This window comes from Dioscorea cayenensis, chromosome 16 (genome assembly GCF_009730915.1).
Source record: "Dioscorea cayenensis subsp. rotundata cultivar TDr96_F1 chromosome 16, TDr96_F1_v2_PseudoChromosome.rev07_lg8_w22 25.fasta, whole genome shotgun sequence".
NCBI classification, from domain to species: domain Eukaryota; kingdom Viridiplantae; phylum Streptophyta; class Magnoliopsida; order Dioscoreales; family Dioscoreaceae; genus Dioscorea; species Dioscorea cayenensis.
In genome coordinates, this window is record NC_052486.1 from 23,201,677 (window position 1) to 23,215,352 (window position 13,676).

Sequence of the window (13,676 nt, forward strand, 5' to 3'; positions counted from 1 at the left end):
ATCCAATGTATAGCATTCACATTGAAAAATTAAACATACAAAAAGTCTAATATCATGCACCTAAGATGCAGAGAATAAATCTAATATATATGCGAAGCAAATTATTCATGATTTCATTAAAAAAAGAAAAGAGAAAGTTAATGACTATGTTTGATAGGGACATATATAAACATATGTTCATGGTCTGAAGCATTTAATGTATGTATTTTTGACTAAAAGTTTTTTCTTTTACTTACCAATGTAACATAAACATATGTTGAACAATTGGCATATGTAGTAGTACTGGTGCAATACATTGCTGATTTAATTACTGCAGAAAAAAATAAATTAATTACTGCTTTGAGATTACAGTAAGGGGCGTTTGGTTGGAAGTAATTCTAAATGCAGTGGATTTTTAGTTACAATGTAATTAGAAATACTTAGTTTTCAAAATACAGTGCAGTCAAATCTTATGTTTGGTTGGATGTAACTGAAATTACTGTATTATAAAATTTTATGTTTATTTGAAATAATTTTAGAATCAGAATTGGAAAAGCATGTGACGTGTGGATAGCATATATGTATATGTACAGTATATATGTATATATATATATATATATATATATATATATAAATATATGATATATATATGTATAAATATATGTATATATGTGTATATACACATATATGTATATGAGTACATATGTCTGTATAAGTACATGTATATGTATATATATATATGTGTATAAGTATATATGTATGTATAAGTATATATATGTATATACATATACATATATACATATATGTATGTGCATATATACATATACACATATGGGTATATATGTATATGTGTAAAAATACATATATGAATATATATGTATATATGTATGTGTATGTGTATATATACATATATGAATATATATATATATATAGTATAAATATATATATATAAGTATATATGTATATATACATATATGTATATGAGTATGTAAATGTATATGTGTAAAAATACTTGTATATGTTTATATAAATGTATAAATATATGTATGTGTATGTGTATGTGTATATATACATGTATGCATATATACATTGGTTTTCAACTCCCGGGATTTGGTTTTACTCCCAATTTAGGCGTAAAATCAAATACACCAAAAAAGCTATTGTTATGTAATACTCAATTACATTAGGATTTGCAAATACACTCAAACAAACAATGTATTTCATAAAGTAAAATATTTGATTTTACATGTAAAACTAAATACACCTAAACAAACACACCCTTAGAAGTATTCAAGTTTGATGAATAATTGTATGTTATAATCGCTTGCAAATACATGTTGAACAATATATATATATATATATATATGCATGTAGTGGTGCAATACATTGCTGATTTAATTAGTTGCTGTAGAAAATATGAAGTACTTACTGTTTGAGGTTTACAGTAAAAAGATTTGAATTTGATGAATACAGCAGAGACAGCAGATAAGATAATTAGTAAATAAAAATTTAATGGTGAAAAAGAAAATTGAGTTCTGAATATATAAAGTTTGCAGAGAGAAATGCGTGGATGATGAATTGCCACAAGAATGGTGATGGAGACATTAAAACTTGGACATCTCTGAGACAGCTTTTAGCATTTGGATGCATCTCATTGGATGAATGCAGCCTTTCCAAAAGCCTCAATTGATCTTATATATATATATATATATATAGTACAAAATGGATAAATGGTGGTGAATTAAATAAAAGAATTCGTAAAATATTGATTTTTACATCAACTGTATTTAATTTATTATTGTTATAATTGTGGATAATTCACATCAGAGATATGTACATAAACGATGAGTTAATATCTCAACACATCTGTGCCTTCACTTTGCTTGAAATGAGAATATAAACACTCCAATTGTCAGAGAATAAGAAAGAATATATAGTCTAAGATTGCAAATCTAAAACAAATCTGGTGTCAAATACACACCACAAACAAACAAGCATCAAATCCTCACTCTGAAACAGTTTTGTTAAACAATTTTGCATTGTAAAAAAATGTACAGTTACATTTTGTCTCTGTTATTCATTTGTTTCTTTATATATACAAAAGCGTTGTAATGCATTTGATATATCACTAAATAAAATTCAAATATTCAGAATGAATCTCTCATACTCTCAATCTCAAAACTAAAGGATTTTTTATACCAATGGACTAAGAGATTATTGGCATATTTTAATTTAATTTCAAATAATTATTTTTTTAAGAATTTATTTATAAAATTTATAATAAATAAATAAATAAATAAATAAAAAAGTTTGCACGGGAACGGATACATGTTGGATACCCATTTTCTAGAAAAAAGTACAAAATACATGAAAACAAATTAAAATTAATTAATGGTCCCTCTTTGCATTATGTTGTACAATATCCCCTCTTGATAATGGCACTTTCGTTGCTGTCTCAACCAACACTTGGACAGCTACTTCACATCCAACCTTTTTTCTCTTTACTTTTTTTAATTTTATAGATGTTAGTGTGTGTATATATATATAAGCAATATTATCTGTTTGTATAATAACAATTAGTGTCATTTATAATTTTGCTCCTTTATCGAATCTAATTAATATATCCTTGCTAACTTTACTTATTTATAACTTTATATTTTTTTTCTAGAAGTTTCTTATAAAATAAGAGTTTATATGAATGTTATCTCAATTTTCATCTTTCATATCTAATGATTTCTTGATTTCTATGCCATACATTCTTCCTTTACCTTGACTTTGAACTTTCAAGAACTGGTTTAAAATGTAGTAATGAAAAGATAATGGATCAAAATGCAAAAAAAAGGTTCACTTTATAAGGCTCTTACGTATCATACGTGGCCATATTTGAGCCACCGATGTATGTGGACGTGGACGTCACGTGCATGGCCAACACTTTACCAAAATGCCCTCCATTTCCAATCCAAATCAAAATATGCTCCTCATATTACACTCTGAGAATGAGACTGTGACTGAGTCTGTTATTAATCTGAGAAACACCAACAATGAAATGTTGCAAATCTAGTGCTGCAAAACACCAACATGGCATGTTCAGGTGATTTCCCATTTTTTTTTTAAATTTTTTTTTTCCTGATTTATAGATCTAAAGAAATATATTTCTGATCTAATTTCTATCTGGTTTCTAATTTGCAGTTCTTTTCTTTGCTTGATTCATCACCATTGAAACAGTTACTGATATATCTGCAAGCAATGCCAGTTCCTCTTGCTCCTTATCCTACACCTCCAGTCCCATTCATTCAACCAAATGGTATCATTTTCTACTGAAATTTTATCAGTGATTTTTCAGAAAGGGAAATTCTTAAGATTGCAGTAATTTGATGATCTGTTTATCTGTGTATATTTGTTCAATTTTCAATGAATTTTTATCTGTTTTTCAGGTAATCAAAGCCATCTTGTTTGTTCAGGATGCAGAAATCTTCTTCTTTATCCAGTTGGTGCAACCTCTGTTTGTTGTGCTGTTTGCAGTGTAATCACTAGTGTGCCTCCACCAGGTACAAATATCATTAAAGTAGTATTACAATGGCAATAATTCACAGTTAATTTCTAGATCCATTGATGAAGTTATTCAAGTTCAAACAGGAACAGAAATGGCGCAATTGGTTTGTGGAGGATGTCATACTCTTTTAATGTATGTTCGCGGAGCGACAAATGTTCAGTGTTCATGTTGTCACACTGTGAATTTGGCTCTGGAAGGTGAGAATTTGTGTGTTGAATACATGAAATTTATCATCATGTTTACTGATTAAATTGAGATTGATATGCAGCAAATCAAGTAGCACATGTTAACTGTGGAAACTGCAGAATGCTGTTAATGTATCAATACGGTGCGAGATCTGTGAAATGTGCAGTTTGTAACTTTGTTACATCAATTGGGGTCAGTTTATGGATTGTATTACTTATAAACTTTGTCGTCGGATTGAAGATGAAGGTATTAATTTTGTTCAGTTTGTTTTCTCCAGGCATTTCCGAGTACTGAGCAGAAGGTAGGTGCTTGAAGCTTAGATTCAGCAGTGCAAAACTACAAACATATGTGTCTTTTGATAGTGAAGGCTTTTTTATTGAGGTTGTGATGAAATGTATAGAGTTAATTTTCCATTCTGGGTTTTTCTTTTCTTTGGTTTTTTTTTTTTATGTTTTTTCTTGGCTTCATATAATAAGCAGTTTTGGGAGGCTTGGATTGCAATGTATTATGAGAACAATTCTGAAAACAAGAATTCCATATCTACATCCATGTTTTTTTTTTCTCTTCTTTTCTTTGTGCCTTAAAATAGAAATCTGCAATTACAAAACTAAGAGATATGTAAAGCGCGCCGGACGTTACAAGATAAGGACCTATAATCCACTAGCGATGAAGACAAACTAACAAATTAGGAAGAAGAAGAACAACCAGAACTTAGTGACACCCAGAAAATAATCATCGGGAGATCATCCTATCATGGTTTATTTATAATTGTCCATAACTCAATAAAATCTTTTAACATTATTAAAAATAAATAAATACTCAATTACATTAATTACAACACCTCAACTAAAATATGAGAGAGAAAAGAATCTTATGCAAAATTTATTGATTCACAAGGATATCTTCAAACACATTAGTTATGTTGGAAGGAATACTTCTGAACAATCTCCATCTCTTGTTAACTAAGAAAGATATTTGAACATGGATTAAGATTTCATAAATTATACACAATTACACAAGGTGGAAAGAATAAAAAAAAAATTCTCAAATTTAATATCCAATATATGAACATTATGGAAAGCAAAAGCAACAATCACCACTCAAAATTCAAAAGATATGCTCCGGATTAACAAAATAAATCAGAAGGTGGTGCCAATGAACAACAAATTGAACAAAATGGAGATCATGGAAAGAAAAAGCAACAATCACCCACTCAAAATTAAATAGATAAACTCTTGTCTAACAAGATAAATCAGAAGACCAGACCAATGAACAACATATTGTACAAATTAAATACTTGAGCTCTAGATTAACAAGATAAATCCCAAGAGAAGACCAATGAGCAACACATTGACAGCATGATTGTCATATCAGTTGACTTAATAAACATCCCAAAAGTCAATAGTTTGAACAAGTAGCCAATCTGAATACTTTTCAGTACAAGAAAGCAAGGTTTTGATTGCTTCTGTTCTGATGTTGTTCAAGTTTGATTGGCCAGCTTTAACTTCAAGTCTTCAATACTTCATAGACATATAAATATACAATAAATGTAACATATCATTACTTCCATTAGACTTAACAGAGCATGGACCATGTGTTCATTACCATCATGATTTGTTTCAGCAACCACCATGAGTTGAGGCTAATAAGGGGGTTCAACCTATCTCATTATATTTAGTAGCCTATATAGAGTATATGTCATGCAAGTGACCAAAATAAATATAGAAATAGACAAGATTTTTGCTCTCACTATACACAACCATTATTCATATATTGTCAATGTTAACGATAAAAGTCAAATAATTGCAGCTTTGAGGATGAGGAATAGTGGATAATTTATGCCTGCCTTTCGCTTGTTATTAACACCCAATCTTCCTATATTACCTTTCAATATCTGGATTATTCATATTAGAAAGTAACTTGAATCTCCTCAGAGCTTTGATCGAGATAAAATGGGAGTGTTGCGCCTTGTTGGAAGTTTTAAATCTGGCCAGTTATCAACCTTTGAAAAATATCGATCCACCGTTTGGTCATCTATTTGTTCTAGGCGTGATGGCTCCCACTGCAAGAGTAAATAATAAGAAGAATGAATCCACAGGGAATGCTATTTGATTGAATTTTTGGGATGGAAGGAATAGTTCATATGAGAATCCAACCTTCGGGTTTCTATCCTTGTCCACCAATATAGCCCGACAACCCTGCATCAGTAAAGATCGGAACAGTTTATATGGAGAATAGAAAAGTGGTCAACAGTTTCATACAAAATAAATTCATGGTTAAGACCTCAAAGAAATCCTTGCTGACTTCTTTCCGTAGGACATGGCAAATCATACGGTATTCTCGGATGAGGCACGTCCCAACTCTTTGCAGTCTCCCTTCTCTGATCTGCATTTGCACAATGAGAAGTGCTTGATAGATTTAGTAGCGCTGAAAAACCTAGAAGTCAGCTAACTTGTATGTGCAATCACATGCTACCAAAATGTGTTCTAGAATGTGAGTGAAAGGTGAAAATTATCTTTTAAACTCTTTCTAACCTGCAAAAAAAAATATATATTTAGAAAATTCAGAAACACAAACAAAATCCATACCGATCTAAGAGAGATTTTAAGACTCATAGGAGAAGCCTTCTTCAAGGACTGAAGTGCAGCCTTAATCCATTCCTCTGCTACACTTTCAGCCTCCTGCTCCTGCAATAACAAGCACATATCACAGAAGGCAAAGAAACAGAAGTTTTTCATTATTATTATTGAGAGACAGACCTAGGAAGGAATAATAATAGATTAGTTGCATAACTAAATTTTTTAATGCAATCCTTTTTAATAGCATTAACTTACAAGAGCTTGTATTATCTCTTCAACTGTTCTCTTAGAAAAGCACTTGTCGATTATTTCCAACCTAGAAAAACAAATTCACAGAAGAAAATAAACACAATAAGATTTCAAACAATTGCATCACAAGATGCAGTAGTAAATAGATGAATTGGCATTGGAGAGTAAATGGGCATGTATGCACCACATTGCAATTGATTAACACAGCAGTTAGTCATGGCCAAGCAAACACAGGACACCATATTTAAAAACATCCGCCAAAAGGACAGGAGAATTACAAGCATATTATTCATAAGCAACGAACTCACCTATTAAAAGCACTACCTTCCTTAACAGGAACTTCTTGTGAAAATTGATCAATGATTGCGCAAACAGCAAAATGATCAGAAGTGTCCGCCTTAACTAATGCCTCCTCCAGCATACCCAATTTCTGTTAAAAAGATGAAATCAGCAGGCATTTATCACTGGTGCATGAAAGTCTTTGACTGTTATCTAAATTACAAATTAGGCCATAAAATCCAAAAGAAGCCCCTGAGCAGCTATTGAGCGACAAGCATATATATATATATATATTGCAAATTTGGCTGTTACAATGATTATTTAATGCTATACTCAATAATGAACCAAGGAAAAGAAGCACGGCAGAGTGAACTCCAAATGTATCAACAAGATGCATATTGAGGAAGAGCAATTCAATCAGGTACAATCATTTTCTTTTTCATCCTCATTACTTACTGAGGAGGTAACAAAATGAGTTGCAAGGCCACAGGCAAGCATTTCAGCGCCATCTAATCTGGCACCAGTTAAACCAACATATTCACCTGAAAGAGAAATACATGAAATCTGAGCAATGACAAAAAATTTGAGTCAAGTATCTGGCCCTCCTAACAAAAATAAAGATATGAGGAAGAGTAAAGAAGTCCCAGCCATAAAAAATTTAACAACTATCTTCCATAAAAAAAAAAGGGATAAAGAATACAATTTAGTCGGCCTAATGAAAGCAAAGCCATATTTATATACATAAATGCAGCGAACTTAAGAAATGCTAAGTTCTCAATGCATAAGTTATTATCATAAAAGATTACCAAAGTACCCAGGAAGCCTGGATAGGAAAAAAGAAGCACCAATATCTGGAAATAGTCCTAGGGCAGTTTCTGGCATTGCAAAGACCTGCAACATTCATTGTAAGAGGTGATGCTCACAGATCGCACAACAAAGGATTCATTCTCTGAACAGGATGCCATACTGAATTCTCTGTAGCAACTCGAAATCTCCCATGGACGGAAACACCGGCGCCACCTCCCATGACAATGCCATTGAGAATGGAGACCTTCATATTTAATTCTGATCAGATTAAAGAGGAAAATAGGGAAAACTGACCATACTACAGATTCAACAAATACCCTATGGAATGCTCAGTAAAGTCAATATAGTGTCACCTGAGGTTTGCTGTAAGTTGCAATTATATAATTTACTGTAAACTCTGTCCAGAAAAAATGCCCACCCACAGTCCAATCATCTGATAATAAAAAATTAATTGTACATCAAATCCTGGATGAAATTAGCAACACATACCAAACTTTTTTAACAAGCTATAATCGATAGCAGTGTGTGGAAGATGCTTTGTTGAGAGAGCCAATTCTAGATGAATACAATATATAAGATAATAGTAGTAGTAATAATAACAATTACAAATAAAAATCATCTAGACATTGCGACTAGTAGACCTGGGCAGTTTTATAAACAGGAATCAAATTTCAGAAGTAAACCGTGCATTAGGAAAAAATGTCAAAAATCTCTTTGCCCCTCAAACTAGGCAGGCTGGAGAAGAGGACAAATAGAAATACGACCTTTTGCTATGGAATTCACTACTGCTGCAACATCACCACCAGCACAAAAAGCCCTTCCTTTTCCCTGACACAATTTAGCTAGCCAAGGATTAGAATGCCAAATCCCACTTTACCAAGTGGTCTCCTTCCTCTAACTCTTTTCCATGCTAAGTCCATCAACTTTTCTAGATAAAGTAATGAAAACTAGTAAATAAGAATCCATGTAATAATACCTTCATGATCAATAATTTCACTTTCGGGTCCTCCTCATACTCAGTCAGAAGCCTAAATAATTCCTGGATCTGTATCATTAGATCAAATACAAAACATGAACTCAAGAATATTTAGCCCCATTATAATATCCCTGTAGTGTTTAATCATTCAAAGACTGAATATATTCGCTCAAAAGATGATACAAGAGTTACTTCATCTTTTCTTTTCCATGATAAAAGAAAAGAATATAAACCATATAACTTTTATCAGGGTGAAACTTGAAACATCTAAAAACTGAATATTAACTATACTCATACATGACTGCAACAACTAAAGGAAGCAAATTTATCTGAACAACAATTGCATCTACATGGAAAAAGTTTATATTTGATGCTAATTAAGCATAATAACAACGAATGAAAGCAAAGTAAGAACTTGATACCATTGGAGCTGACAAAGCATTCAATTGCCGAGGTCTGTTCAATGTTACTATCCTTGCAAACCCCTTTTCCTCAACCAAAACCTATCAGAAACCATGAAAACCCCAAAAGAAATCTTCAATCGAGCAATCTAAGTTATCAAGCAAGTATAATTCACAGCAAACACATCGAAATCAAACAAGTGTATAGCCCAGGACCATAACCACGCGAAATGCATAGAAACATGATCAAACACTAGAGAAAGATGTTGGTATACCTGATCGGTCCTCCCTTTGCTGGGAAAACTCGGATCCGCCATTGATGATCTCGATTTCGGATAGAGAAGCGAGAAGACGAGCGCGGGTTGGAGTTGGAGTTGGAAGTCGGCGAACCAAGAGATGAGAAAATTCGGGTCGGATTCTTCAAGATCCGAAACCCGAACATAGAACAGCATCCGAATCCGTTAGGAGTTAAAAACTCAATTTTATTTTTATAAAATAAACTTTTTACTTTTATTTTTATTAGCACAAGTTTTAGAAATAAAAAAATAGAAAATATATTTTTATAAATAATCAAATCAATGAATGTTTATTTATGGGTTAATATAATAATTAAATATTTTTTAATAAAAAATTATTTAAATAAATTTAAAAATAAAATTTCATCACGTATCAATATCAATATCATGAGTCAACGATCACTTCATCTATTGGCAATTTAGTATTGTATTCCCTATATAAGATATTCATATTTTTGCCAAGATGACGAGTTTGAACGTCAACTCAAAAGTTAGAGCACAAGTGTTTTATGGTAGTAACTCTACACATGCATGTGCACACTCATGAAGTTGTTTGTCTAGATTTTATTCTTTTAAACAAAGAAAAAAATAAATATTTGTATATTTAAACTGAAGATTTAAAAAAAAAATGAATATAAAATAAATTTTTTAGTTATTAGATATGTTTTTAATCCTAAACAATATAATTCAAATCCATGACATTGGTTATGATAAAAAAATACAAAAGATAAACACTAATTATTGCTAGTCTTAATGAATTCAAGCATTTGTTTTTTGATGCTAAGTAGATGAAATTTCGTCATTCTTTCTTTGCATTGCTTTGCACGCATCGTCTCAAGTAATTTGCCTCCAAAAACCAGGACAAGCTTTCCCATCTACGCATCAATTCTAAGCTTGTTTTTCAATGAAGTTACTAACAAATAATTAACTTTATAATTAATATATACTAAGATATCCCATGCATGGAACACACACACACACATATATATATATATGTATATATATATAATTGCAATGATATAGAGATTCGAGAACATCAAATTAAAGACAAATGTGTACGCAATTTAATTATTAATTTAAAGGTGTTTATCATGCCAAGGAACCTTACATACATGACACTTCAATTAATTCATTGTTATTATCAAGACTTCATATGCGCTACAAATATATTCCCTTACATCTAAACACCAGAATAAGATTTTAATGAAACTAACATTCTTGTTTCCTCATTAGTCATTACAAGTCATACTCTTAGATAACAACTAAATAATCATATAATAACATGCATATATAACTTTGGACGTTTAAGACAATGCTAACACACATCCCACTTGCGTCTATCTTTCTAACCCTAACCCTATCCCTATCAACTCTCTTTCCCTTCACTGCATTCCAACTTTGGTGATACACTCGGAGATTTCATTAATTAATTTTTTTCTTATATATCTTCTTATATATATATATATACATATACTATTATAAAATTGTTTTATGGGGTTTATACATGTATAAACCCTAAGCTAATGACACTTACTTATTAGTACTATATATAGTACTGTTTTCATGGCAACTGAACTCAGTCTACTGTCAATGACTCAACTTCAAAAACAGCGGCCGGAGAAGAACATCGCCGGAAAGTGGAGGTGGCCACGGCGAAGGACCGGCGAAGAAGATGAATCTTGGGAGGTAAAAGCCTTTGCAGAGGACACAAACAGTGCATTAGGGACAACATGGCCTCCAAGGTCCTACACTTGTACCTTTTGCCGGAGAGAGTTTAGGTCAGCTCAGGCACTCGGTGGCCACATGAACGTTCACCGGAGAGACCGGGCAAAGCTCCGGCAATCCTTTCAGGCTTCTGAGCAATCTTCTCCGGTGATGTTTAAGCCACCAGAGTTTGTGGTTAAAGGTGATCATGGTGCTTTTCATAGCATGAGCTTTTTCTATTCTTTTCCGGTGATAGCACAGTCTCCAGTGACCGGAAAAAGGTCAGAGACTAGTGAGAGTGGTGATGGAGGTGGTGGTGCTGTGGTTGAAGAAGGAATTGATCTTGAGCTTCGTCTTGGATGGTGATTTCAAGCGCTATATATATATATTGAATGAGAAATTTAAAATGCTAAAAGTTTGTAGTATTTTGTCCGCCAACTTGTTTTCTTGTTGTTCTTTTTTTCTTTTTTTGTTTAAAATTATAGAGAGAAAAAATAAATTAACGATAAAAAAAAAAATCTCATTAATTTTTATTTTTGATCATAATACTCCATGCAATCTCAAAATTATATATAAATAAATACATCTTTCAAATGCTCTTTTATCTCTGTCCTTGGAGTGAGTGTTTGTGTTTTTCTTGAAAAATTAGTTAATTCAAATCTCATATGGGGTGAGGTATTAACTCCATATTTGTATACATATTTGATCTAATTCATCCGAATTTTATAAAAAATTTTTTTATATTTACCCCAATTATTTGAAGAAGGAAATGTCTTTTAAATAAATTTATATTTTGAATATATATAAATTATTGAGAAATAGAACACATATCAAAAAAAACAAAAGCAATCACACAAATACAAGAACGGAGTTGCTATTGATTATCTTATTTAAAAATTAAGATTATATATTTACATGAATATATATATATAAATCCTATCCAGTAAAATTTTACCAAAATACCACTGTACTGTACTGCGGGGGGTGTTGCCCCCACCCACACCCCCAACTCTTATTGTCACATCTCCTCTAATGGGCTCCGCACCCACATTGTGTTCTGTTGCTCAGTTCCGTTCTACTCCGCTCCAGTATCTATCCACCTTCACCCTAGTATATGAACCACATACAATATATCTTATATATAAAACTTCACTCTAATTAATTGTGAAATGAAAATAGATGTAAATAAATTTATATTTTGAATATATATACACACATATACACGCGACACCTCTTCCAAGGACATGCATAGATTCAAAATTTACGCATGGTCTCCCTAAACATCTTTAATAAAATGGACTAAACATATGCTCATATAAGTATAATATTTAACAAAGGACGTACTTGATTAAAATATGTTTATATATGTCGTTGCTTCTTTAATATAACCATGCTTTAGTCCAATTAAACAAAAAAAATTATCAGTCCATATATATTGACCGCATATATATACTTATATATTATAAAAATAATAACAATAAAATTGAAAAAATCAAACATATTAGTCAAAGGACAGTTTGGAGTTCTTAACATCGATCTTGTGTAAAGAGAGTTGGTGACCCTGGAGCTTTTTTGGCATCCCTTTCAAATTCCATTTAATTGTTGAGTTTCCTAATTAGTCCATCTTGGGAAATGCCTCTTTGTTAGTATCAGTGTTGTGGATCTTCAACTGCTAGTGGAAGTTCTATCTCATCTATTGTCTTTTGTTTTATATCACTCAGTAGGGCATTGATTTTTTATGGTTTACCCATTTTTTCAAAAAATATATATCTATATATATACATCAAATTAACTTTAATTGATCGGTTTTGAGTATAAGCCAAATTATGATGATGAATATAAACTAAAAACAAAAAAAAAACTTTCATGCAATATATGTTCATATCATAATATTAAAATGGATGAACCAATTTAATTTTCTCAAATAAATTCATTCTATGACAGAATTAACTAAGAATTATTAATTTACAAATATCAGTGATGTACACAAAGGAATGAAAACATGAAAAAGACCCAAAGAAAATTATTTTTCATACAGTAGAATAATTTAAAGCCTTCGATAGCTTATAGCTGTGAAAGATACAATTAATATTTAGAATATATATATTAATATATATATATATATTATAGTCTTTAGTTGAATAGACCGAATAATATATCAACCACCCATTTACAAAGGAAGTTGAGAGGTTGATTAAACAAAGCAAGGTTGGTTGACTACATCAAAGCATTGATATTTTCTAGACAGAAACATTACAAATGAAAGCAAAAACTCAATATTTTTCAAAGTATTAGGTCAATGTATATTATTTAGCCCATATTTGGCTATATGGTTTGGAGTATTAATTATATTGTATATTTTTAAGTTTTTGTCTGATCAATCCAACTCACCTTTTGCTTGCAACCATTACCACATATCTGAGAAACTAGCCTTTACAATGTATTTATATATGTTTGTTGTTACAAATACTAAGCCTGGAAGGATTATATAATAATAATAATAATAATATGTACATGAGAAAATTTGATTGCATATATATACACACAAAAAGAGTTAATTATTGTTAATATATTCTTATTGAGCGATGATTTTTTTATCTTCCCAATTGCAGACAATTTATATTTAAAAAAATATTTTTTTCCTTTGATAAGGGTAGTTTAGTCTTT

At 31.2% G+C, this 13,676-nt stretch overlaps 3 protein-coding genes across 5 annotated transcripts; 2 read left to right on the plus strand and 1 right to left on the minus strand.

Annotated features, from left to right (window-relative positions):
• The first annotated feature begins 2,956 nt into the window (after positions 1-2,956).
• LOC120279316 (protein LSD1-like) lies at positions 2,957-4,265 on the plus strand. Of its 3 annotated transcripts, none has more exons than XM_039286231.1 (6): positions 2,957-3,070; positions 3,169-3,283; positions 3,414-3,527; positions 3,616-3,729; positions 3,801-3,910; positions 3,996-4,265. In XM_039286231.1, the coding sequence occupies exons 2-6, from the start codon at positions 3,226-3,228 to the stop codon at positions 4,029-4,031; spliced, it is 432 nt and encodes a 143-aa protein (XP_039142165.1). In that variant the 5' UTR covers positions 2,957-3,070; positions 3,169-3,225; the 3' UTR covers positions 4,032-4,265. The 3 variants fall into 3 exon arrangements, with proteins under 3 accessions (XP_039142165.1, XP_039142167.1, XP_039142166.1); XM_039286233.1 differs by having other exon boundaries at positions 3,622-3,729; XM_039286232.1 differs by having other exon boundaries at positions 2,963-3,070; positions 3,205-3,283.
• Positions 4,266-5,446: 1,181 nt separating this feature from the next.
• LOC120279586 (3-hydroxyisobutyryl-CoA hydrolase 1-like) lies at positions 5,447-9,413 on the minus strand. The gene is made up of 14 exons (XM_039286514.1): positions 9,285-9,413; positions 9,031-9,111; positions 8,609-8,677; positions 8,397-8,460; positions 7,986-8,065; positions 7,793-7,876; positions 7,632-7,716; positions 7,282-7,367; positions 6,855-6,976; positions 6,553-6,613; positions 6,307-6,405; positions 6,002-6,103; positions 5,875-5,916; positions 5,447-5,780 (listed from the first exon to the last, which is right to left on the minus strand). Exons 1-14 carry the CDS (start codon positions 9,324-9,326, stop codon positions 5,649-5,651), a joined length of 1,149 nt encoding a protein of 382 aa, XP_039142448.1. The 5' UTR covers positions 9,327-9,413; the 3' UTR covers positions 5,447-5,648.
• Positions 9,414-10,895: 1,482 nt separating this feature from the next.
• On the plus strand, positions 10,896-11,382 carry LOC120278676 (zinc finger protein 10-like). Its single transcript, XM_039285405.1, has one exon. It carries the CDS (start codon positions 10,896-10,898, stop codon positions 11,373-11,375), a length of 480 nt encoding a protein of 159 aa, XP_039141339.1. The 3' UTR covers positions 11,376-11,382.
• Positions 11,383-13,676: the final 2,294 nt, after the last annotated feature.

Bases quoted from the DNA above. Each gene is read 5' to 3' on its own strand.
- LOC120279316 (XM_039286231.1), top strand. From the start codon at position 3,226: ATGCCAGTTCCTCTTGCTCCTTATCCTACACCTCCAGTCCCATTCATT. The intron at 3,284-3,413 runs GTATCATTTTCT...TCTGTTTTTCAG, and splicing joins CCCATTCATTCAACCAAATG to GTAATCAAAGCCATCTTGTT. The intron at 3,528-3,615 runs GTACAAATATCA...AAGTTCAAACAG, and splicing joins CACTAGTGTGCCTCCACCAG to GAACAGAAATGGCGCAATTG.
- LOC120279586 (XM_039286514.1), bottom strand. From the start codon at position 9,326: ATGGCGGATCCGAGTTTTCCCAGCAAAGGGAGGACCGATCAG. The intron at 7,368-7,631 runs GTAATCTTTTAT...TTTCTCTTTCAG, and splicing joins CAGGCTTCCTGGGTACTTTG to GTGAATATGTTGGTTTAACT. The intron at 5,781-5,874 runs GTTGGATTCTCA...TTACTCTTGCAG, and splicing joins ACAAGGATAGAAACCCGAAG to TGGGAGCCATCACGCCTAGA.
- LOC120278676 (XM_039285405.1), top strand. From the start codon at position 10,896: ATGACTCAACTTCAAAAACAGCGGCCGGAGAAGAACATCGCCGGAAAG.